This window comes from Mytilus trossulus, chromosome 13, assembly GCF_036588685.1.
Source record: "Mytilus trossulus isolate FHL-02 chromosome 13, PNRI_Mtr1.1.1.hap1, whole genome shotgun sequence".
NCBI classification, from domain to species: domain Eukaryota; kingdom Metazoa; phylum Mollusca; class Bivalvia; order Mytilida; family Mytilidae; genus Mytilus; species Mytilus trossulus.
Genome location: NC_086385.1, coordinates 18639993 through 18666673, shown reverse-complemented (window position 1 = coordinate 18666673; position 26681 = coordinate 18639993). Strand labels below are relative to the sequence as shown.

General features: G+C 32.5%; 2 protein-coding genes across 2 annotated transcripts; one reads left to right on the top strand and one right to left on the bottom strand.

The window, feature by feature from the left end:
* Positions 1 to 4946, top strand: LOC134693972 (uncharacterized). The gene is made up of 4 exons (XM_063554955.1): positions 1 to 89; positions 2243 to 2330; positions 3872 to 3915; positions 4260 to 4946. The coding sequence occupies exons 2-4, from the start codon at positions 2247 to 2249 to the stop codon at positions 4843 to 4845; spliced, it is 714 nt and encodes a 237-aa protein (XP_063411025.1). The 5' UTR covers positions 1 to 89; positions 2243 to 2246; the 3' UTR covers positions 4846 to 4946.
* Positions 4947 to 5678: 732 nt separating this feature from the next.
* On the bottom strand, positions 5679 to 20822 carry LOC134694154 (peroxidase-like). Its single transcript, XM_063555150.1, has 12 exons — positions 20818 to 20822; positions 19524 to 19873; positions 18914 to 19037; positions 17862 to 18085; positions 17130 to 17309; positions 16814 to 16856; positions 16138 to 16253; positions 12711 to 12812; positions 9796 to 9903; positions 8369 to 9083; positions 7768 to 8037; positions 5679 to 7342 (listed from the first exon to the last, which is right to left on the bottom strand). Exons 1-12 carry the CDS (start codon positions 20820 to 20822, stop codon positions 7072 to 7074), a joined length of 2508 nt encoding a protein of 835 aa, XP_063411220.1. The 3' UTR covers positions 5679 to 7071.
* Between the last annotated feature and the right edge of the window lie 5859 nt (positions 20823 to 26681).

The window sequence follows — 26681 nt, the reverse complement described above, 5'->3', positions numbered from 1 at the left end:
ATAAAATGTTAAATTTATGATATTTATACTGTTTCATACAAAGGTGGCGAGGACGGTAAAGACTTACCAGTGGGAATATCATAAAACTGGTAAGAATTTACAAAATATCCATTTATTTAAGGATTTGTATAGTTGCAATACAAATCTTTGATTTATTATATAAATATAGATTTAAAACATAGGGAGATGTAAATGATAGCTATTATTACAAGACAACTATCGACCTGAGTCCAATTGAATGTGATGTAAACAAAAATGGGTGTATAACGTTTCCGAGTTTTTATTAAAAATCAAGTTTTACGTTTCCGCATTTTCGTGCATTACTTTTCCGAAATAAATAGATACCATCTTTTCGCATTTATACATGTATTTCACCTTTAAAAAAACTGGAAAAAGTGATGTAACAGACTATGCTTATTTAATCCTTCAACGGATAGTCATATTCAAATTAATCATGTGATAATTGTTTAAAAAGTCACCATGTGGAAAGTAACCCCATTTGCGTTAAACAGACAACAGCCGAAGGCCACCAACGGGTCTTCAATGCAGCGAAAAACTCCCGCACCTGGAGGCGTCCTTCAGCTGGCCCCTTAAAAATATGTTTACTAGTACAGTGATAATGGACGTCGTACTAACTCCGAATTATACAAGAAACTAAAATTAAAAATCATACAATACTTACAAAGGCCAGAGGCTGCTGACTTGAGACAGGCGCAAAATTGCGGCCGGGTTAAACATGTTTATAAGACCTCAACCCTCCACCTATACCTCTAGCCAATGTTGAAAAGTAAACGCATAACAATACGCACATTAAAACTCAGTTCAAGAGAAGTCGAAGTCCGATGTCAGAAAATGTAACAAAAGAAAATAAATATAATGACAATAATATATAATTAACAACAGACTTCTAGCAGTTAACTGACATCCAAGCTCCAGACCTCAATTAAACTGATTGAAAGATTATGCCTCCTTTATATGAATATTAGGCACAATCCGTCCCGTTAGGGGTTTAGTATCATACTATCATGAAATATATGAGAAGAACATAACCCGTGTCATACCAACAACTGGTTTTTTTTAATAAATGTGTTTAGTTCCGATGCAAAGACCCTATAAATGAATCAATATTGAAACCAAAATATGCAATACTTTATATAGCATTCATTTATCTTTTAATTAATTATTTTTTTCATGCCAGACGGGCGTTTAGTCTACACAAGACTCATCAGTGACGATCGAATCCAAAAGAGTTAAAAAGGCCAAATAAATTACATAGTTGACGAACATTGAGGACAAAAATTCCTAAAAGTTTGCCAAATACAGATAATTCCTTCATGTCGTGCTCTATGCTCATTTTAACATGGATAGGCATTATATTTGTCTATATTTTACACTGAGCGTTAGCGATGAGTAAAATATGTTCATATATAATGCCTACTCATGATCAAAAAGGTCATAGAGCACGACAGGAAGGAATTATGTCGGTCTGATAGGAAAATACGGGATTTTTATAGGTAAAAGCGTACGAAAATACAGTAGAAATGTTTCTCCCCATGAATTGTTTACATTGTATTTTCTAATTTAATAAGTTAATATCATAATAGCATTTTTAAATAACAGTATATCATGAAATGTATGCAAGAAGATAACATAGATTTATATCGTCAGGATAGAAATGAAAATAATGAGAAAATAAATAGTAAGTTTGTGCGCATATTTCAAACATATTTTGTACTGATTAGCACACGGCATCGTTTACAAAGCTTAATAAGGGGTTCATATAAGAATAGGTCACCGTACAGTCTTCAATAATGATTTTCACACAATAAGGTAAAGATAATTATAAAACACCCTGGTTTGACAAAACATGTAACATTCAAACAAGGGAACCAACGGTTTAAGTAAGGTTTTACTATTAAAATGAATTGTTTTAAGATCCACCATTTTTCTACATTTGAAAATGTCTGTTCCAAGTCAGGAATATGACAGTTGATGACCATTCGTTTAAAATGTTTGATGTAGTTCATCATTTGAATTTGCCATTTGATATGGGACTTTCCGTTTTGAATTTTCTTCGGAGTTCAGTATTTTTGTGATTTAACTTTTTTGTTTCCTTCATAAGGGTGGGTTGCTTAAATTACTCCAGAAAATTGCATAGTGCATCGTTTCTGTGACATCCAAGGTTTATGCAGGGAAGGTACAGTAGAATACTGTTCATTATTATTTACAACTTTTATTTTAGCATCATGAAGTTGGAACTTGTAACCCTTGTTATCGTTATTTCTCTGATGTACAATGTAGACGCTAGACCTGCACAAAGAACGACAAGGGTATGTCTTTTGTTATAGATTATACGTTATAATGCGTACAATAAAATACGCATGTTTCCCTGTATATTTTATAATGTTGCGTTACAAAATAGAAGTACATTCACCGACACTCATGTGGTCGTATAATTTATATCAGAAGATAAGTGGACATTTTCTTTTTAATAATATCGAAATCATAGGTAAAATGAAAGAAAATTTCAATGCATCAATAATCAATGTAAGAAAGACAGACAATGTACATGTATTAACAATATAAACATCATATAGAATGATTCCTACGACCTTTACATAGACCCAAACGTGAGCTATCTACTAGACGTCTGTATAGAGGATGTGAATATAGAGATCTAAATGGGTTTCAGATTGTTAAAACATTGATCACTATGAAAATTTTTAACTACGATCCATTCAATGAAAATTGAAACAATACTAAAATGGCAAAATAATCAAATTTATTTGCCGATGATAATTCCCATTAATCTGTTTAGAAGAATACAAATACATATAACACAAACGTCAAGAAATCGCTATGCATACATCTTCCGTTATTAGAATCTATACTCTCCCCTTTTTTTTAGTTGTCTCGATATTTCTTTTTAACTGAAAGCGTGACACTTGCGCTTTTTACCAGAATTTAAAAATATACTTTTCAAACACAAATAGATGATATGGATAACGTTGATAAATTGGTTTTATATCTTTCATGTCGGTCAGTATTGCAGTATGCTGCTTCATTTCTTTAACGTCATGGTTACACCAACTACATGATATAAGAGACATATGAATCATATGTCTCTGATGATATATACATACGTTTAGTATGTCTCTGATGATATATACATACGTTCATTATGTCTTGTAATTTTATCATTCTTGTGATTCATTATTTATTGTGGTATTTTGTTCACTTTGTGTATGCCATCAACCCCATTTTGGCCATTTATTTTAATGAAGCACATTTTTTATAAAGTTAATTAACGCCGTCATGAGTTGATCGGTTGTTATAAAATATATGTTTCACAGATGACGACGCATCTGTCAAATTGTCGTAATCACAAATCCGTCCTTGTTCCCCTGAATGTGACATACCGTATTCGATTTATCTGCGGTTTTGTACTTACATGAACAGCATAACACGGGTGCTACAGGTGAAGCAGAATTGGCTTAAGCACTTGCGATCACTCAGAGGTTGGTTTTTTTTTTTGGGGGGGGGGGAAGAGGGGGGGTAATTTTATATGTTGTGTTTTATACCTGCTGGATTCCATTTGATCTTTTTCTTTCACCCTACTAGTTGAAATGTCCCTGTGGTATATTTCGCCTCTCTTTTATCAGCGGTACTGGATAGTTCCTAATAGTGCATCGAGGAACACGTTTAACTATCACTCATTTTCTATGTATATGTATGTGAAGTTCGTTTTTCGTTATTGACTGTTTATATACAAGGAAATAAAACTGAACTGATACATTGTTAAGTCTCTGAGACTAATGATTATATCAAATACATTGACACTTGAAATAAGATACATTCCATTTTCTTTTAGGGACTGTTTGGAAGTCTGTTTGATGCTCTAAAGAGTCAAATGGGGTAAGAATGCAAGCATCTTGATATGTACATGTCTAATTATTAGTTAACAAAATAACAATAAAAAAATATAAAGACATTTTTTAAATGTCAATTGTTATGACTAAATTCAATATCCCGGCTAACAATAATTATTTTATTCTGACAGACCGTCATATCCATTATTCTTAACTTTTCTCGGTTTAAAAGACAAACATATATTCCAATGGTTTATTTAATAGATAACACAATTATGTTTAATATATGTAAACTGGGACATTGGACCTTTGTTAAAATTTGTGAATTATATAACGGGATACTGCTTCAAGGATGTTTTTAAAACTTATTTCTGATTTTCCTGATTTTAGGGATGTAGTAGAGAAGACTAAAGCTATGAATAGTCAAAACGAAGATGACATTGAAAACGCTAGAGAAGAAATGAGTAACAGATTTAAAAATGCTTGGGAAAAAACTGGAGACGCTTTTGATAGCCTTGGAGATAAAATGGGTAACCTTGGAGAAAACATGGGAAGTGGTATGGAAAATGCTTGGGATAAAACTAAAGACGGCTTCGGTAACTTCGGAAATAACATGGGTGATTTTGGAAATATGATGGGAGGTGGTATGAAAAATGCTTGGGATAAAACTGGAGACGCATTTGGTAGCCTTGGAGGTAAAATGGGTAATCTTGGAGAAAAAATGGGAAGTAGTATGGAAAATGCTTGGGATAAAACTAAAGATGGCTTCGGTAACTTCGGAAATAACATGGGTGATTTTGGAAATACGATGGGAGGTGGTATGAAAAATGCTTGGGATAAAACTGGAGACGCATTTGGAAGCCTTGGAGGTAAAATGGGAAGTGGTATTGAAAATGCTTGGGACAAAACTGGAGACGCATTTGGTAGTTTGGGAAACAACATAGGAGATGCATTTAACAATATTGATTGGCCATAATATCACCACACATACAAGTATTTGCATATATGTAATAAAAAAGCTTTAAAAACACTTTTTTTCTGAATTTTTGATTTTTGAATAAACATAGTATTACAGTTTTTTGTCATTCATCGGCATTGTATTATTGTAACTAACCCTATATGGTACCTGACCCTTAACTTTTTATTCGGAAAATGAAACTTTTATCAAATATATAGAGTCATCGCGTGTAGTCTGTTAACCAATGATACCCCAATAAATATATACGAAGTAAGATAATGATGTTTATTTCGATAAAACAACTTTTATTTAGTCAAGTAAAACGATTTTAAGATTCTATCAGAATAGTCTATCGTAATAAATTGAATTTTAAAAAGAGAGGTGCAAGATACAAAATGTAAAATCACAAAAAATACCATACGCCAAAGAAAATGTATAGCTACCTATATAACCATTCTCATATCGACAACGATGTGTTAACAAGTAAACAGACACTCAAACCAAATAGACATTCAATTTTATAAGTTGAAAAAAGTGACAATGCCACGGTAAAAAACTAAAAAAAAAACAAAAAAAAAACAGTATAAAACACACAGCATAGAACTCTGATGACTGAGCAACGCGAATTTCATCGATGACCAAGAGGGAACGCGGGTGCTCTGGAAGAATTAGCAGATCCTGTTACACATTTGCTCCTGTTGATTGATAATTGAAAAAAAACATCGAAGACAATAAACAGTTTTATTTTCGTTTTGTTTAATTTAATTTTGGCATAACCTTATTCTGATTTTTCTTTCCTTGTTAGAACATCAGAACCAAACTGCTTCCTTTAAAGTGCAATAACAACAGAATTTATAATTTTAGATATGTTTATTAGCTTCTCAGTTTTACTATAAATATACACAAAATGAAAGAATACATATTATAAAAAAGTCATCGTTTTATTCATAACTGAAACAGCACATGTACAGCAACAACTGTTTACTCTCAATTTAATATTAAAAGTAGTAAAACAAAGAACAAAGAAATACGGAAGATGCAAATCAGAAAACTATCAAAATAAAGAACAGCCCAAATTAATCTAAACAAAAAATAATATGCAAAATTTATTATAGCGTTAGATGTTAAGCAGATAAATATAAAATAGTTTCTATCATGAGAAAGAACAGCTCAAATCATTTTTTCAATACCATTTGTAATGACTTTAATGTAATTGATCATTTAACAAATAATGGCTGACCTATTGTCGTCTATTTTTCTCTGCCCATAACACCCATATCTTCTTGATATCAAGTGATACTATACACCTTATCTGGATATAACAAGATGTCGAATGAGTGTCAATGAGACAACTCACCATCCAAGACACTGTTTATAAAAGTAAACCGTTATAGGTCAAGATGCGGTCTTCAACACGGAGCCTTGGCTCACACCGAACAGCAAGCTATTAAGGGTTACATAAAATTACAATAGTAAAACCATTCAAACACCGCAAAACCAACGGTAAAATGTATATAAAAAACGAGAATCACTTATAGACCACTTAAAACGACAACTTCTGAACATCAGATTCCTGGCAGGTGCAAACAATTGTTCCTTTTTTTGTATCCGTGACAGAAGTAAAACTGATCATTTTGTATGTTTCTCAAGTTGTTTTATCTTTTTTCAGTGTCTTTATGCAAAAATACAAGTTATGTTCCAAATCAAACAATGACACGGTATAAATATTGAATTGGGTGTTAATTTTTCGTTGTGTTGTGGGTATGTTTTGTTTAAATCACACGCAAATCAATCCATGTGTTCGTAGGTAGTAGATGTTTTTGTGTCCTGTTAAATTGTTCCTTTTAAAATTGTTATACGATGATGGTTGATGTACCCATATTTTGACTATTTTATTAATTGTGACTGTTTATTTAACGCATCATGTAAATGAAGCGGAATTTGATGAGACTGTTATTAAAGTGAGAGGGTTAGCGCTATAGAACCAGGTTTAATCCACCATTTCCTACATTTGAAAATGTCTGTACCAAGTCAGGAACACAGTTCTTGTCCATTCGTTTTTTTTTTTGTTTTTTTTTGTTTGTTTTTATTTTGCCATGTGATTATGGACTTTCCAAATTGATTTTCCTCTGAGTTCAGTATTTTTGTGATTTTACTTTTTGTTTACGTTTGACATGATGACTGATCATGTTTCCTAAGCACTAAATTTAACAACTAGCATCTAAATGTCATTCATAAAGGATATCAACCTCTTCTATTTTTTCTTCTGATATTCGGCAGTCCACTGATATTAGGTAGTTTCCTATTTTTGCGTGTTTTGATATTATTTAGACAAGTGAATTGTACTGGTGACCCTACACACCTTTTCCCACAGCTGTTAGGTTTAGGCTTGTTACAAACTCTCATTTTTACACATCTGTTTTTCTTTACAAAACTTGACCATCCACCATCAACACAGTTCTTCCATTTCTGAAGATTCAATTCCGGCAGTGAAGAACAACTTATCTCGGGATTACTGTAAAAGAGAAATTTAAAAAATCGTTATTCTTAAATATCAGCAGAACATGGTAAAAAAAATATACTACTGATGGGAAAATGAAATAATAATAGTTTTTTTAACATTAACCATGTGTTTCAATCGTTCGATGACGTAAGCAAATAATTCTTCATCCAAAGAGGAAATATGAATGTCTGAGAGTATGTTAAGCAGTCAATATGCTTCTTTGGAGGCCTTCATAAAGAGTTAGAAACAAACATTTCTTGGTTATGTTTGTTTTGAGCCAAGGCTCCGTGTTGAAGGTTGAAGGTCGTATTTTAGCCTATAATGGTTTACTTTTACAAATTGTGACAATGATGGCGAGTTGTATCATTAAAACTCATACCATATCTTCTAATTTCTATTTAAAACTTAATTATATCGCTGGTAATATATTATCTTACCTGGCGGAAGTCTTCCTGAAAACGTCCGAAGGAATGCTGTTGATGTTGGTATTTTCGCAAATGATTTTAGCCATAGTCACCTTCTTAATTTCTGTCAGCTGTGTTGGAGTAAACTTAACGTCAGTATTACTTTCGTAAAAGAATCGATCACCAAATTTCAAGGCACGAAATTGTAATCCTATCATACAGGCAAAAGTAGGTCCGACTTTCCCTCCTGGTATTGGGGTTTCTGATACACCACCGGTAAACAAGTCGATGTCCCATGGCGAACTAATATAAAAATATACATTGTGGTAAGTATAACTAAAATATAAATATAAGAACGATTCTCTTGGACAGTAGGTTTGTTTGATTCTTAATTTCTCCTATGTCTTTCCTCGGAAGTGCTGTTCTTTTGACCTCACTAAGAACGTGCAAGGTCAAACATTTCAAAAGTGAACTGAAATGTTAAGAGCGAATTTAATATGACAACAGAAAATCATCAAAAAGTTTAAACATAATAGCTGTTACCTTCCTGACGGAAATAAACTTTAGTCTCTTAATTATTTATAAATGTATAAGCAAATATGAGAATACGACTGGTAAATATGAAATAACGTACCTGTAAGTATTTGCAAGTGCCCGCGCTTCAGCTGTCGAATGGTGTTCTAAACCTCCTAATACGCCAGCTGTAAAATCATCGGCAGGCGTCAATTCACACACCATTCTCCAAATATTATAACTAGCTATTCCGTGATCTCTTCCTCGCTGTACATTAACGGCTGCAAGGTCACCACCAAAACCATGTGTTCTCTCAAAAAGCCTTTCTGTTAGTTCCTTGGTCATTTTCCTGTCAACCTTTTGAGAAAATTCTCCATAAAGACCCCTTGTTACAGAACTTATTCCGCCATTTGCATCATATATCTTATCTGGTTTTAAGAATTCATTATGTAAAAGGGGGTTTTGATTAGAGTGTAACGGGCCATTATATGCTAATCTCTGTCTGACCATGCTATGACCAAATCTGAAGGCTGCAGCTGAGAAACCATTTCTAATCTGAGGTTTTGTAGTTGAATCGTAGCCAGTAAAATATCCGGAAGGCATCGGTTTCAAATCTAAATCTATCATTTGTTGGTTACCAAGGATATGCTGTAAATATTCATTATAGGTCACGTGTTGTATCATTGCTATCACAATTTTTCTAGTTTCTTGGTACACTTTTTCCTCAACCCAATCATCATTCATTTGCTCGAGTGTTTTAGCTATACGATTATGTTCTAACATCCATATCGTCTGTAATGCTATCAAGGCTGGTTGTTGGTTAACTCTTGGATCTCCTACAGAACATTCATACAATCCATTCAATATAAGAAATATATATCTAAATGCATTTAAAAAGGAGATGTGGTACTACGATTGCCAATAGGATAAACTATTCACCAGACACCAATGGAATTGTCTACAGCATAACCCTTTGATCTTTACAAAACATATTGGTAATGAAACCTTATATATGTAAGAATAGCTTATAATGCGGTAAGTCTAAGCGCAACTGGTCCAAAAAACACAATAGAAGCTTCCAATTGATATAAAGTCAAATATTCGTTTTTATATTATTCATCACAATCCACATTGTAAATCTAACTATGTGTATATTAGTCTATTATGCAAATGAATAAACTTCCATTTTTAAGATCTATCATAATCTTGATAAAATGCAATTTCTTATTCAAACAACCTAAAAATGATAGACCACGAATACTTTATAAAACCAATTTTCGGCAATAAAAGACATGTTACAAATATGAATATAAATATATAAATCATATTACAAAAATCAGAGAAGCGTCCACTCTGTTTAGTTGTTTTGAGAATTTGATGTTTACGGCAGATTGTGTCTGGCAAACTTGAGTATATTTTTGATAGACTCGATTAGACAGATATTTTAAACTATTGTACAGATAACAGTGTTTTTGTATATTATCAAAGTCTGCATGTTGATGAAAAAAGAATCATGCATTTCGGAAAATTCAAATATGTGTTACATACCTGCTAGAAAACACTTTATATTTGGATTTCCTGCTGGTAATTTACAGGATGATTTGTTTGGTATGTCTTTAGGAAGCAACTGATTGTTGGTAGAAGTTTTCAATCGACCTGAATGACGAAAATAAGAATTTACAAGACAGTGCCTTGTTGTTACAGAGTAATTCATTAAACTGATTATTTTCTTGTTAAAGGTCGTACGGTATTACATTTTTGCAAATACTTTTGTTATTTGGTTTTTAACGGATAAATGACTTATTTAAAAGATATAAAAAAAAATAACTCCATTACTTAACAGTATTTTATGAATATTTGTAGTCCAGTTACAAAATATATGTTTATACATCCGGCTATAGATATTTAAGAATTTAGTCAAGCCAGGATTAAATATTTCTGCATCCGGCTCAATAATGCCATTACCCATAGATATACCCAGATCAAGAGATATCACCTTTAAATCCTTTTTGGCAAATATATACATTTATTCCAGTAAGCTGCAAAAATTATAATAAACAAAGAAGTTTGAAGAAATGTTGAAAATTTAAAGGGCCAATAAGAACTAAAGAGCTTAATCCTTATCAATAACATAGAATAACATAGAAGAATAGTTTAATGAGTAAAAAAGAAATATTCATATTTGAAATTACAAACAAGTGAATCGGTCTGAATCTCAAAGTACCAGGCTTTATAATGGGATACGCCAGAGGCGCGTTTCGTCTATCATGAATCATCAGCGACGCATTTCGTCTTCGATAGACTCCTCAGTGGCGCTCATATAAAAAAATGCCGATGACTGAAACTTCTGATTTGATTACAGAAGATATAATCATATAAGGTTATATAATTTAGCATTAGATAACCAACATGGTGTTTATGTCGTGTACATGTTGCGATTTTGTACAGGTTATAACATGTACAAAAATATTGTACATGTTATAACTTGTATAACACAAAAATACAAGTTATAACATGTACAAAAGTACCTCGTACATGTTATAACCTGTACAAAATATTGCTTAAAAATGGTTTTAACTTGTACAAATTTGAAAAATAAAGTTATGTTTCTATTTTTGCAACAGATGTTATTAACCTCAATAATATTTTCATATTTTTTTTATTAATCATTGATGCAAGTGTGTTTAGTCCTTTTTTGATAAGTCATTGTCCAGGGTCAGTATTACAAAGCATTCCTAAGACCTGTCATAAGATATATCTTTTGAGTTAGGACATGTTTTATGATCCTCTTATGACTATCTATGGACAAATCTCAGACCTAGCCTCAACGCGGTCTTACTAGGATGATCTTAGCAAAGATGTACTAAAATGTGTCATTGTATCGGTTATGACCTCTTGAAAAGTCATAAATTAAACTTCGTTGGATTTTTACAACAACAAAAAAATTCTTGCAGATCTTTGATATGCTGAATCTAAACATGTATTTAATTTTTTGATTATGGACCTATTCCAAGTTGGTCAAAATTGGGGTTCTTTGATATGCTGAATTTAAAAATGTATCTATTTTTTTTTTATTATGGACCTATTCTAAGTTGGTCCAAATTGGGGTCCAAAATAAAACTTTGATTGATTTTAATCAAAATTGAATATATGGGGTACTTTGATATGCTCAATCTAACAATGTATTTAGACATTTGATTGTTGGACCCTGTTATCATATTGGTCCACATTGAGGTCAAAAGAGTCCAAAATTATACTTTGTTTGATTTCATAAAAAATCAAATTATTGGAGTTCTTCGATATGATGAAACTGTGTTTTTAGATTTATTATTTTTTATTCCTTTTTCAATTGGTCTACATTGAGGTTGACAGGGTCTAAAATTTAACTTTGTCCGATTTTAAAAAAAATAAATTTGGGGGATCTTTGATATACTGAATCTAAACATGTATTTAGACTTTTTTTTTATTATGGACCCAATTTTCCTATATTAGAACATATCTTAAAGTTGGTCATAAAGTTGGGACTACAAGAGAGGTGTTATTATACATGAGCGATTAAATGACACATTTTAGTACATCTTTGCTAAGATCATCCTAGTAAAACAGTGTTGAGACTAGGTCTGAGATTTGTCCATAGATAGTCATAAGAGGATCATAAAACATGTCCTAACTCCTAAGATATATCTTATGACATGTCTGAGAAATGCCTCGTAATACCGACCCATGGACATTAACTGTATCAAAAAAGGACAAAACACACTTACATAAATATATAATAAAATAATAATGAAAATAAAATTGAGGTTAATAACTTTTGTTGCAATAATAGGAAATATATCTTTACTTTTCAAATTTGTACAAGTTAAAACCATTTTTAAGCAATATTTTGTACAGGTTATAACATGTACGAGGTACTTTTGTACATGTTATAACTTGTATTTTTGCATTATACAGGTTATAACATGTACAATATTTTTGTACATGTTATAACCTGTACAAAATTGCAACTTGTACACGACATATATACATGAATCAAAGGCTCAAGTAATTCGATTTATATACTTTCGGTTTTGCATTCGAAAGGAATGGAAATGCCAATGACATCAGAACTTGGACAAGTTTTACGGAACATCCATCTGAATTTGTTTACAAGAAAAATTTATACAAAAATGTTTCTACAATTATGCAAATTTATAATTAAAAAGAGAATGAAATAATATCTAAAACAGACGAATTTTCAAAAAGGGAATTCTCACTAGACTTAGTTTGACAAAAGAATTGTTGATAATTTTTATTAACAATTATACTTTTCAGTCAAATTCAAAGACTTTTGTTACAATTACTATCTTCTATTCACTGGTACTGACACTTTATTCTAATTTGACACATTTAATTATTTCCTAAAATCGTTAAAGGTTGTAAACATTAAAACAATATCTATCATTGGTTGTAATATAACTTACCACCATTAAATTCACGGAGACTATCAGCAGTAGCTTTATTAGAACCATACACAGCTGAACCATCCAAATAATGTGTATTCATGTTCAATTGTTGTCGTGGTCCTGAAATAAAAGGACAGTTCTTTTTAATAATTCATATCATAACACCTCGAGTTCGGATGAAGAAGGGTCACATTTAACTGACATATAAAAAGAATTATGAAAAGAAAAACACAAGCGTGCACGATCAAATAATTTTGTAATGCATTTCTGAAGAAGAAGGGGCATCGGTGGCCGAGTCGTCTAAGTTGTAATCACTAGCCAGTCAGCACTGAGGTGGCGAGTTCGAATCCCTCTCGTGCGGGTACACTCGACTCCAATCTTAATTGACTAGGATTGTCAGTTTTCCTATCGAAGGTCGGTGGTCTTCTCTGGGCATTCCGGCTCCCACCACCAATAAAAACTGACCGCCACGAAAAAGCCTTTATTTAAAAATGCGGGTGCTTAAAAATGGCGGAAAAACTCAAAAAATAAATCAAATCAAACCGAAGAAGGATAAATGAAATTTATTTATGTTATATGAACCAAAATTATTCAGTTTTACCACTACTCCCTATTTTTTTTTATCATTTTCAAATGGACCAAATAACAACTTATCGTAGAATTCAAGACCCATTAAAACTTTCACGGTGGGATTTCTTCCATCCTCTTTCGCCCGCCAGGTTTACCTTTGTTTTGTAAACGGAGTGTTTTATGAGTAAAACTGAGCTGCAGCTGTAGAAAAAAATCCATATTTGTATTAAAACAAAGATAAAAATGTGCTGGATATAAATGTCCGTATTCAATCATCTCCATTGAAACAATATGAAACGCATTTATTCGAGTTGATAAGCATTTGATTCTTGATTTTGGAGAAATAATGGGTTGTTCCGGGTAACATTAGATGATGAAAACTGAAGTATGAACCTTCTTTTTTTTTTGCCGATTTTCATTATTTTTTTTTAGCTGCGAATTGCCTTTAAATGACAACTCATTGTGACGTAGTTATATGACGGGTAATGACTTTATATTCTGTTTCGACAGGCAAATCGGCGAAGTTGCATTGTGTCCCAACTCCTTTCCGAAACTACTTTAACCAAAACAGTTAAAAAATACGGATAAATAATGACATTTTGTAAGAAATTTATATAGCTAGTAAAATGTTGTTTTTCTGTAATTTATTAATTTCAAAAGCAAAACCGTTCAAAAAAAAAAAAAAAAAAAAGATTCTTAATTTTAAATTTGGTGGAAAAATGTCACACGTTCATTTTTTTGCAAAAACGTTGCGTACAGTCGTAATTAAAGTTAACTATGTTTAGTTCGGCAATTGATTGTCGACTATGAAATTCCAATATAAACATGTTATTTTTAGTATTTTTAAAATATCTATAGTGATCTCCATTGTATTCGTACTTTCCTAAAAAAAACAAATGTTTGAAAAATGGCGAAAAAGATGTTACACATATAACGGCGGTAACTTGACGTCGTTTCGAATAGTGAAATCAACAAAAAAAACGCGGCATCATAAAAAAACACAGAACAAGCGCTAAGTCGATTGTCGGTGCATGCATTGTTCAACTCTATACATAGAGAGAGACATTTTAAGCTACGATTTGATTTATCTATATGTTACTGATTTTTTCGGATCTTTTTTGTATTTCCGTGTAGTATTTTTGAAGCGTCTGAACCATAAAAAACGTACGATTTTAGCGATAACGTCTGTTACGCTTAAAGACAGGAACATCGCGCGTAACCCTTAAGTATTATAACATTGTTATTAATCAATGTATTATCAGTATTACAAATCTAATCTTCAAACCTTTCTTAATTTTGGGGAATATTTAAAAAAAAAATCAAATGTGACGTCACTTTGTGTGGTTGTTTTTTTAGAATTTTAAATGTGACGTCACTTTGTGCGTTGAGGCTTTGGCTAACTCGGCTGTGTATCTTTATGTGCTAGATTATTTTTTGTCTATCTGATGACTTAACTTTTTCAACTGATTTTTATAGCTCGTTCTTATGTTGTACTGTTATACCACAGTCCCAGGTTAGGGGAGGGTTGGGATCCCGCTAATATTTTTAACCCCGACACATTATTTATGTATGTGCCTAGCTGTCCCAAGTCAGGAGCCTGTAATTCAGTGGTTGTCGTTTGTTTATGTGTTACATATTTGTTTTTTCGTTTATTTTTTTTTTACATAAATAAGGCCGTTAGTTTACTCGTTTGAATTGTTTTACATTGAATTGAATTGTCTTATCGGGGCCCTTTATAGCTGACTATGCGGTATGGGTTTTGCTCATTGTTGAAGGCCGTACGGTGACATATAGTTCTTAATGTTTGTGTAATTTTTGTCTTTTGTGGATAGTTGTCTCATTGGCAATCATACCACATCTTCTTTTTATACTCTCTATTATATAGCTATTTCATAAAGATTTACTGTTTGCAAAAGTATGAATTATTCTAAATAATAAGGATGTTCTTATCCCAGGCAGAAAACCCTAGCCGTATTGGGCACAACTTTTTGGAACTTTTGGTTCTCAGTGCTCTTCATCTTTGTACTTGTTTTGGCTTTCGAACTTTTTTCATCTGAGCGTCACTGGTCAATCTTGTGTGATCGAAAAATACGTCTGGCGTATTTAATTTTAAACCTGGTACCTTTTATTAGCCATTATTCGTGGGTTTTCTGTTCTATACATTCTCCTATTTATTTGAATTGTAGTCCTGTCATGTAATGTTATCATTTTAATGTTATATCAAACATTGCCATAAAAACAGGAGGTTTGGCATGTCACAAAATTTGGTTCGAACACCATTTTTTTTCTTAAAATGTCCTGTACCAAGCCAAGAAAATGGACATTGTTAAATTATAGTTCTTTTATGTGTGTATTAAAATGTTGTTTCTGTTGTGTCGTTGTTCTCCTCTTATATTTGATGCGTGTCCCTCAGCTTTAGTTTGTAAACCAGATTTGTTTTTTTTTTCTCTCAATCGATTTATGAGTTTCGAACAGCGGTATAGTTATCAAAAGTACCAGGATTATAATTTTATACGCCAGACGCGCGTTTCGTCTACATAAGACTCATCAGTGACGCTCAGATCAAAATAGTTAAAAAGCCGAATAAATACAAAGTTGAAGAGCATTGAGGATCCAAAATTCAAAAAAGTTGTTCCAAATACTACTGTTGCCCTTATTAAGTATTTGGATGGAAACATATGCAACAACGATGGCTAAGAATCTTGTTGTTTTTCAATGGACTTTTTTTATTTCTCGCTATGTTTTGAGAAACTGGAATTGTAATACAAAACTGGTATCTATACAAATACACGATAGCGATATTTGCCAGGCTGCTAGTGTATGATTAGACACCCAATTGCAAGATATAAAACATATATGAACATTTCGCACTTACCTAGTTCGCATTCCAAATTGGTTGATCCGAGTGCTCTTACAAAGTTCATACAAGTTCTGTTAAAGGTACTGTAAAATGGATCATTTGTTGGCAATGGAATGGGAAAACAATTTCGCCTGATAAATGAAAATAAAAGACAGATGTAAGATAATATATGTTATTCTGGTCTGAGACAGGGTATATAATGTGACAATCCCGGTTTAGAGTTTATATTACCTGAGCCGTAGACCTAACTTGTGAAGGCGAAATGAAGAAAACGTTATCAAGCATCAAAAGAAGGCGAATCTAAACTCGGCTAAGTAAAAGTTAAACAGCTGTAAATGTTTGATAAAATATAAACAACATTTCATCATGGAAGTATGTCATTTCTACATTTTTCATATGTCTTTGATTTCAATCTTAATAAGACAAACCCGTCCCCCTAAAACAAAATAGTCTCCTTTCTATTATGGATGTGTGTATTGAAGACCGTACAGTGACTTAGTTCTTTAGATCGTCTTTATATCTTCTGAAGTGCATTTTTATTGCATTTATAAATTGAAAGAATAGCTCTCTGTGTTTTCAGATTTTGGGGTGTTCTTTGAATATGTAAAACCAAAAAAGAAGGAAGCGGAATTTTCACTGCACATATTTCATATGAAGTATTGTTATTTTAAATATTCATTACATATTTTACCTTTGTGGAGACTCACAGCAGTTTAGATTAGACAAATATCGTCCTGAAATGGATAAAACAAAAATATAGATAACATGTTTCTGTTTTAAATTGAGTTTGCCTGCTGATCAACTAGAGGCACCCGGTGTATAACTCGGGCATATGTTAATTGGAATACGTAGATGTGGTGTATAGCAAAAGTATCTATCAATTCAAAAGACGTTTTAAATTAACTTTCAAAAGGTAAGGTGTAAATTAGAAAAAAAGTAGACGGTCAACTTAATAGAGTGGTGTTATAGGGCAGGCTAAATGGAATCGTCAGTTCGCAGCTATTTACCTTTTGACAATGCATTCATCTGTATATCATGACTGACAAACTGCCCAAACTCCATACTGAAATGACTCAAATCGTTCATCTGAGTTGTTGAGTCGCTGACAGTGTGAACTTTAACACTGATGTCTCTGGCTAGAGGGAGGGGGTCACCAAATACATCAGTGGCTCTTGGATCATCCAAACCTAGGAAATAGAAAACTTTTCTTTTTATTAATTATATAAAAAAATTAAAAAGCTTTAAAAAAAGTTGAGAATATGTAGAGGGTTATTAAGAATACTTGTTTTTTTTATGAAATCAGTAATAAGCGGAGAATTAAACAGATTTTTTATTGCATGGTGTGTCAACAAAACTGAGTTCAGTCCAGAAATGTTAATAAGATATGACAAAAGTACTGTAACCAAAACATTAATTGTTTGTCTTGGGCTTTGTGGTATTAAAAAGATTACCCATGTAAAAGCTGCACTATTAGTAGTTATAAGGTTTTTTTTATGTAATAAAAAAGTAAACAAAGTAATGTGTACTTTTATCATACTACAAAAGTAAACAACGTTAAATTTGATCATAATGAAAACGATCATTAAAATGATTCGGGGATTTCTTTTTCTTCTTATTTTTCAAAAGGTTAATTTATTATGAATTATTCATGAATTTGATATGACTTTCCTAAGCTGGATTAAAGTTGTTTTTATTGACCATCAAACTGAATGTCTAATAACAAAGCAATATATACTAACCATCCTCATAAAAACTTGGTATAAACCTTTCAAAAGGTGTATGGGACTTCCCCCATAACGGGTTAGCCACGTTATTACATGAACCGTCAGGTGTTCTATATTTATTCGTCGGATCACATTGTACTGCTCCAAAAGGACAACGTGTTTGTGTCTTTATTTTGTTAAGAACACTTTTTGGTATCTGCTCCAAGACCTTTCTACGCTGGCTTTTATCAATTGTTAACCTAAATATAAATGGTAAAAGTCTAAGAGTCGTGAATGCAATGACCAATTTTGCATGGGTAGTATAGCGGTTGGAAGCAAACTAGCAGAGTAGACATTATTTGTTAGTGATTAGTGGCTGGAATCCCTCTATATATATAATTGTTGCCGTCAAGGTATTAATAGTTGGGCTATGCTCGTTGTTTGGTTGCTTTCTCATTCCCAGTATCCCAACATATTCCAATCATATTTATCCGTATCTTAGCCATACTGCAGTTGCTAATCATTAAAACTATAGGATATAATTAGTAAACACAATTGAACATTATATATTCTTGTATTACTGTAATATGCAGGATACAGTGTTCAAAAGTGAAAATTAGAATAGCATTTTACATGCAGGAAACAGTTATGTACAATACACAAAATAAAATTGACATATGTAGCATCAAAAGTAAATGAATGACAAATTTGCAAAAAAAATCATCCTCCCCACCCCAAATATCAAAAGGTTGTTTCCAAACCATCAGAAAGTCTTTTCATATGACGTTAACTATATCAGTATTAGAACGTTACGTTGTCACATGTACATTCCCACGCTTTGTCATAAACCTACAGTTAGATTAAAGTTTTTTGCTCAGTGTTGAAGGCATCGTTGTAACTTTGAGATGAAGAACAGCAATACAATCGCTGTTCCTTTTCATTGCGAGTGTTTTAGCTTTGCATTTCTTGGTTTTGTAATATGGATGGATCACAACTGTACTTAACCATATGGGTTTTTTCCACACCGAATACATGTTATTTGCTTCTTTTTAAACAACTTTTAACACGAATGATCATGCAAAACTTACTTTTCCACGGCATTCTTTGCAGTTTCTATCATGACCTGTGCATTTTCACTTATTTCTATGGCTTCGAGACTAGTTAGTAGATGTGGACCGAAACCTTCTGTCTGGATATCTGGTGTATCAAATTCTGAATAAAACAATAGGTTTCTGAATTAATTATGTATTGTTTTTATGTAGATGTTCCACCTAAATTTCCATAAAAAAAAGAGATTTCTAGTATTAGTTTAATTAGTCTAATAGTCTAGTAACAGAGCAAGTGCAGTCTATAAAAAATGATTTTTGTACGTCGTTTTTCTACTTGATTATATCAAGAGTCGGGCTTTAAACACTCAAGACTGTATGAAAATCCCTCTCAGTATCACGTGCATGCCCTGAAACCCGGACAGAACTTTGTAAGATTTTGGTTTTATCCAAATCTTATATGTTGTTTCTTACCATCATAAAATTTCTGTAACTTAAATTGGGGCTTTTAAAATATATTAAAACATGCTGCTGTATATATTGATAAATAAATATATACGAGTCCATTGAAAACAAGCAACCAATCCATTATAAAGAAAATATTTTGAAGAAAGGTGGAAAGTAAAGGGATGTAAATGTTTAACTGTATTACTTCTCAATGATTGTTCCGTCCTATCATCTTTCCTGACTTGTACGGTAGCTGTCTTTAATGCTGTTTCTATAACCTTTCTTGAAGGCGCTTTTGGGGTTACGTCTATTTTTGAAATTCCAGAGATTGCAATGTTCCCGATTGAGTTTATGTCAACTAGGTTTCCTGGTCTTATTCCTGGTATAACTCCTGGTCTTACTCCTGGAATTTGTCCCGGTCTTGGCTGTGGACCTGTTATACCTTGTATGCTTATTTGCTCCAGTGTGCCTTTCATCAGAGCGTTTAGATTGGCCTGAAGACATCCTGCTGGTCCCAGGATGGATAACAGTACTAATAATGCAAATAGTTGATTCCTAAAACATACAGAAATAAATGAGTGCAGTCAGAGCATTGAAATTAACGTTAAATGAAATAACGATATAAAAAAATAAGCTATCCGATTTGAGGTCAAGTATACATAATTGGGATTTTACAAAACTGTGTATGTATTTACAAGTCATTGAACTACATCAGCGAAATAGATATGTACCATTCGTAATCACACAGATTTAATCATTCTAAAAGGTTTGAAACGATGAATGTATAAATGGCAATTAACCTCTCTGTTGACGTTGTTCAAAATGAAATAGTCCTAGGTAGGCAGGAGGTATTTTTGCAGTAATTTATATGAAAGCCTATTGTGATCAGTATGAAAAGATCGCCAAGCGCCCTGATAAATAAATTCGAGATAAAAGTTTTTAGTTTTAGTATAATATGCCTCAAAATTAAGATGTTATCTTTAAACAATTTATAAAAAAGAAGATATGGTATGATTGCGGCAATGAGACATCTATCCACAAAAGACCAAAATGCCACAGACATTAACAACTATAGGTCGCCGTACGGCCTCCAACAATGAGCAAAGCCTATACCGCATAGTCAGCTATAAAAGGCCCCGATAAGACAGTGTAAAACAATTCAAACGTGAAAACTAACGGCCTTATTTATGTAAAAAAAATCAACGTTTATTTGTACCGATAATGTTTTATAGAATATATAATACTATGCAACAAAATATTGGAAGTTGCGATAAACAATCTTTGTAAATAGCATAAAGAAAATACTACATATACTCATAATTGCGGAAATTAATTAAGAAAAATAAGATTGTAATTTCAGAACGAATAAATAAACAATGCATGAAAAGCAACGATTTTTGTGATTTATTTTTTTAGCAAATAGTATGTACATAAAACTTAAACTTATATTTTTTCTTCAAGTAAGTTTAGTTTCTGTGTAAAAGTAAACAATGTCTTACCACATGTTGTATAATAACAAACCTTTTCACCTGTATTGATCACCTTGTTTATATATATAGTATGGTCCACCAAGATGACGTAGTGACCGTCCCGAATTCTTGGAAGGCATTCAGGTTGTCTGGGTCACAAAGTACATTTCCTCAATGAAAAACATACTTTCTGAAATATTAACTTCGACCTATATCCTCGAAGTTTGATTGGACATATTTTGTTATAGAAATTTTCAACTGACGAAGTAGCAAGACATAGATAACAGGATGTTGAATCGTATTTCAAATAGTATGTCAAATATAGTATGTAAATCAATGAGTAACAATTTGATGCGTTCTAAGCGAGACTGTACAACTTTAACTTAATGTAAAAAGAATTAATAGAAGTGATGTAAACTTCATTAGACAAGCATACAAATATAATACAGAATATAGTCTTAAGGATGCACTTAGGTGAGGTTTTCTGAAATTAAAAAAAAATCAAGAATTTAAAATTGATACTTTAAGTCAGAAGAGCATTAGTTAAGGAACAAAATAAGCTAGAAATATTGATAGGTCATGGAGCTGCTTTTAGAGATATATGATTTTTAAAAATATGGCGGGGAAAAAGCTGACTCGGACTTTTACCTTATATTTGCATATGTATTATTTGGGTCTCAAATCAAAATTAAAAAAAATCTGCTTTAATTTTAGCAAATGACCCTTTGTGAGCTATTAAGTCTTATACACAAAGATAAAATGGTGTAATGGGGCAAAATATTTTACATTGTATTGTATGGAAAGATACCAAGGAGTACGAACATTTGATACAAATTCCAAACCCTCACCTAAGTACATCTTTAAGGACATCCAGGGGTCAACATCCTGTCTTCAACAATAGACAGTAATCAGTGATGCTGAAATTTGACATTTTTTTTATGCGGATACGGATGTCGTGAATACGACTTGAGGGCCGCTTTACTGGCATAATTTATCTGATATAAACACAGGTATTAAACTTCAAATATAAGATCTTGCACGGCTCTAAAAAATGTTGATTAAAATCATGATAATTTGCACGAGTGAATAAACAACCGCAAACGGATTGAATTCACATTCCAATTGAGTACGTGAACAAGTGGTTTACCTGAAATAAACATTGACGTAAATACAATAATGAATGATAATTAAGATGTTTATGTATTATTATAATTTCATTCAAAATTAATGGGTAAAAATATATAATCACAACATATTATGTTTTGCACTTGCTACTTGATTCTGGCTGTAAACTTAACAACAACACTGGTAATGATAGTCAAACATATGAATCGACGGAGATCTCAAAGTCAGGACAGATAGCACACGGTCAATATACGGCCAGCTATGCCACCGGAAGATACAAGTTAACCTGGAATATACAACTGTTCAACGTACATGAGGGACTAATAAATCGTTTCAAAAATCTTATTTTACTGCTCTATTATATATCTGTGTTTGGCTACCTTAACATGTGGTGGTAAAAGGTGAGAGAGAGAAGGCATGTTAATGTAATATGATATGTACAGAGTATATAGATGATTATTATGCCTCGTTCACGAGGACAATTAATTCGAATCGAATGCGAATCAAATTTGCTAATCGCGTTAATTCACACACTATCCTTCTTAATTCGAATTGGCTAATTCGAATTACCCAATTCGCATTAGAAATACGCCTTTGTAAATGCGAATTAAATGTTAAACGTCGTTTGGACAGTAAAGCGAATTTGACGCGCATTGTAATTGGAATTAGAATTGACGTTAGGACGTAAAACATTTCGGATGCGAATTAAACTAATTCGAATTAGTTAATGCGAATCGAATTCGAATTACGTGTGAACTCAACATTATAATTAAAAACATCATCCCGAAGCACCCCTGTGATTTTGTTCAAAGTGAGGTTTAATCATATATATTCATATCATAATGACATGTTTTCGTCCTGGTATGCATGTAATTTTGCCACTGGACGTTAACACAAAAATCTATTACTATTTCTTGTGTGATCAGGAGCCCGATTAAAGTGCGTTTATAAGTTTCGACGCAGAAATAGGAAAGTCCATATTGCATTGGGAGAGCGGAAGCCCTGGTATTGTGGTTTTGATCCAGGGGATATGCTGTCTGTAGTCATATAATCCAAGACAGTTCGCAAAGTTTAGGGTTCGCAAACTTTACTATGAAAATTCCTGATTAATTCAAAAAATAGTCGTCAAACTGATTTGTACTGATAGTAATGCAACTTATTTAAATACATAATTGATCTATCACAAGTAGTTCTTATTATACTGACTAATGCAGAATAATTAACATTGAACATTACTAATAAATTCAAAGTGGCTGGACCATGACTTAGGAGACAGGACCTCGGCAAAAGAGTCGTCAAACTGATATACAATGATAGTAATGCAACTTTATAGAAATAGCATGGATCTATCCCGAGACGTTCTAAACTGACAGATTCGTTCGTAACAATTCAATACGATAAAAAACTGAGACTCTTGAAAATAAAATGACTGACTACAGTTATCATCCTACAACTATGGTGTTCAACTGACTATATAGGATTGACAAAATGATGCATTTTTTTTCTCCAGGTTTTTTTAATCGTTATATACACCGTAACAGCAGCTGTCTCCTAAAATGTATTTGGTTTTTTTAATACATTTGTATTTAAAAACTGTTGATTAAAAACAAACTTATACGTCAACTTTAAGTTTTTGTTAGATGTATTTGTATTTGTCTTCATCTGGTCAGTTAAGCCTTTTTCAACCGATTGTTTTAGCTTGTTCTTTTTTTTTATATTATTACACTACTGTCCCAGGTTAGGGGAGGGTTTGTTGCCATATAACTAGTTCACATTATGTATGTTCCTGCCCAAAGTCAGGAGCCTGTAATTTAGTGGTTGTCTACATATTTGTTTTTCGTTCATCATTTTTTGTACATGAACTAGGATGTAAGTTTTCTTGTTGGAATTGTTAGTTTAGTTTAAACATATTTTATTGTCCAAAAACATTGACAATAGGATTAGACACAAGTTTTGCAACTTAGAACGTCTTCTCCATAATATTTGTTATGGAATTGTTTAATATATATTTGTAATTTCGTGGCCTTTATTGCTGACTATGCGATATGGGCTTTGAAGGCCGTTAGGTGACATATAGTTTTTAATTTCTGACTCTTGTAAAGAGTTGTTTTATTTGGAATCATACCACAGCCGTGGTGTAGTGGTTAGTGCATCTGACTACTAACACAAAGGTTCCTGGTTCGATTACCGTTCTGGGATGAAAATTTCAGGGACTGAATTTTCGGCTCTCCCTTGACACCATTTGCGAGAATGGTCCAAGACTATTGAGGAAACGATGATATAAGAAAGAAGATATGGTATAATTGCCAATGAGACAACTATCTACAAAAGACCAAAATGACACAGACATTTACAATTATAGGTCACCGTACGGCCTTCAACAATGAGCAAAGCCCATACCGCATAGTCAGCTTTAAAAGGCCCCGATAAAACAATTCAAACGAGAAAACTAACGGCCTAATTTATGTAAAAAAAATTAACAAAAGACAAATATGTAACACATAAACTAACGACAACAATGAATTACAGGCTCCTGACTTGAGACAAGTACATACATAAAAACTGTGGCGGGGTTTAACATGTTAGCGGGATCCCAACCCCCCCCCCCCCCCCCTAACTTGGGACAGTGGTATAACAGTACAACATAAGAACGAACTATAAAAATCAGTTGAAAAAGGCTTAACTCATCAGATGGACAAAACTACAAGTGGACGTGGCCGGGTACTTATACATCCCGACACAAAAAGACACAATGAACAGATCTGAGAGTACTCACAGTTATCTGACAACTAGTTCAAAGTCACTAACAAGTAATAAAAAAATCATGCATCTAAGATATTATCAATCCGTACACATCCAACATTCAATGGATTTAGTGTAAAGACGTCATAAACAGCCAGAGAAACATGACCTTGTACAATGCCAAGTAACAGGTATCGTCAGCTTGTAGATCCATGAATATGTATAAGTTTATAACATACTTGTAATATTTAGTTAGCTTTCAATTTACTGATAACAAAATCAATATTTATACCAATAAAAACAATATTCAATGATCTTAATTATAATTACAGTGTTGAATAGGTAACCTTTTAGAATAAGTTTATTTAAAGGAGCGATTTTGAAAAAAATGTTGTGTTCCAAATTAAACTAAATAGTTTGTAACTAGTTTTCAAAATAATTGTTAAAAACCCCACTATTTAATCTTTGTATCTAAAACTGTTTTTGACAATAAAAGTTTCTTTCAATTGAATAAAAAGTAACACATATAGTTATTAATTGGCGGATCCAAAAGGGGAGGGGTCCGGGGATTAGAACCCCTCCTTTTTTGGACGATCAATGCATTTAAATGGGGACATATGGTTGGAATCCCCCCTTGTTATCCTGGGGTTGGAATCACCCTTTTTGAAATTACTGGATCCGCCCCTGTTATTTATAACTTGATTAGAGTACAATGCCATCTAAAATTTTAAGGGAAATTAAAGCAATTTGATCTATTTCGCCATGAATTGATTGAATATTGATTGCGTAATGGCCAGTGACAGATATTTCATGCATGTAAACTATCCACTAGACTACCTATGGGTACATACAAAGTACCAGGGGCAGCCGCAGGTCCATCTTGTTTTAAAAGGGGTTCCAACCCAAAATAAAAGGGGAGTTCAACTGTATGCTCTTATTCAAAGCATTGATCATCCCAAAAAATAAGCGTTTTCCACCACCCTCTTTTTGGATCTGCCACTGCAAACTATCTAAATGTTTTAAAATTTATCATATATAGTAAAACACAGCTTTAAACAAACATATCTTTTCATTCTGCAGTCAATATCTTACAATGATAATAGTGAGTAGATTTACAAAACTATGTAAATGAGCTATACGTAGTCAGCCAAAACATAGCAATAGACTAATTACAGGATTACACAAGTTGTAAATATGTGCTAAATTGGATATTGTATAGAAAGGTATATACTATGAAAATAAGAATAACGGAATTTCGGAATTACGGAATTTCGGACAAGGGTAAAACTATATGGCACTGACAACTACGTTGCGGGGTCATAAAAATATTTCAGGATTTTATACAAATGCATGAAGAAAGATCATCAAAGACATTAGCCAATACGGCTGATCTCACGCACAGATCAAAATAAGCTTTACGACCCAGTGCTGTATCAAAGTCCAAAGATTTTACAAACTTGAAAGATTAGGATTACTTTTGAAATTAAACACATTCTTAGTATGAAAACTCTTTTCATTCAGTGTAAAGCATACAGACGAACGCAAATTGTTTATTTACCACCTAGCTATTCAAATTCAAAATACAAATTTTAAACTAAAAATTAATCATGTGGTTGCAATACACAGTTTTGAAAAAAAAACTTTAAATTGACACTCATGATTTTTTAACACCTTTTTTCCCTTGCTTTCTAACAAATAAACTAAAAATACGGAGAAGAGAACACGGACTGTCAAACAGAAAATGGCCTATAACACATGCTAAAACAATACAAATGTTCATATAGACGCACACAGATGCTTTATACATTCATCAACTATTTATAAATCAATTTAATTGTCAAGAAACTTTCGAATTTAACAAAGTCACCATGACCATAATGCGAAACTAAACTTCTAACTGTTAATTGCTACCTGTATAAAGGTAATGGTATTGTTTAAAACTAAGCAGGACAGCAACGAGGACACTCAGTTACATGTATAACAGAACAAAAGTTGTAAAATCAACACAATGACAAAGGCAAACAAGC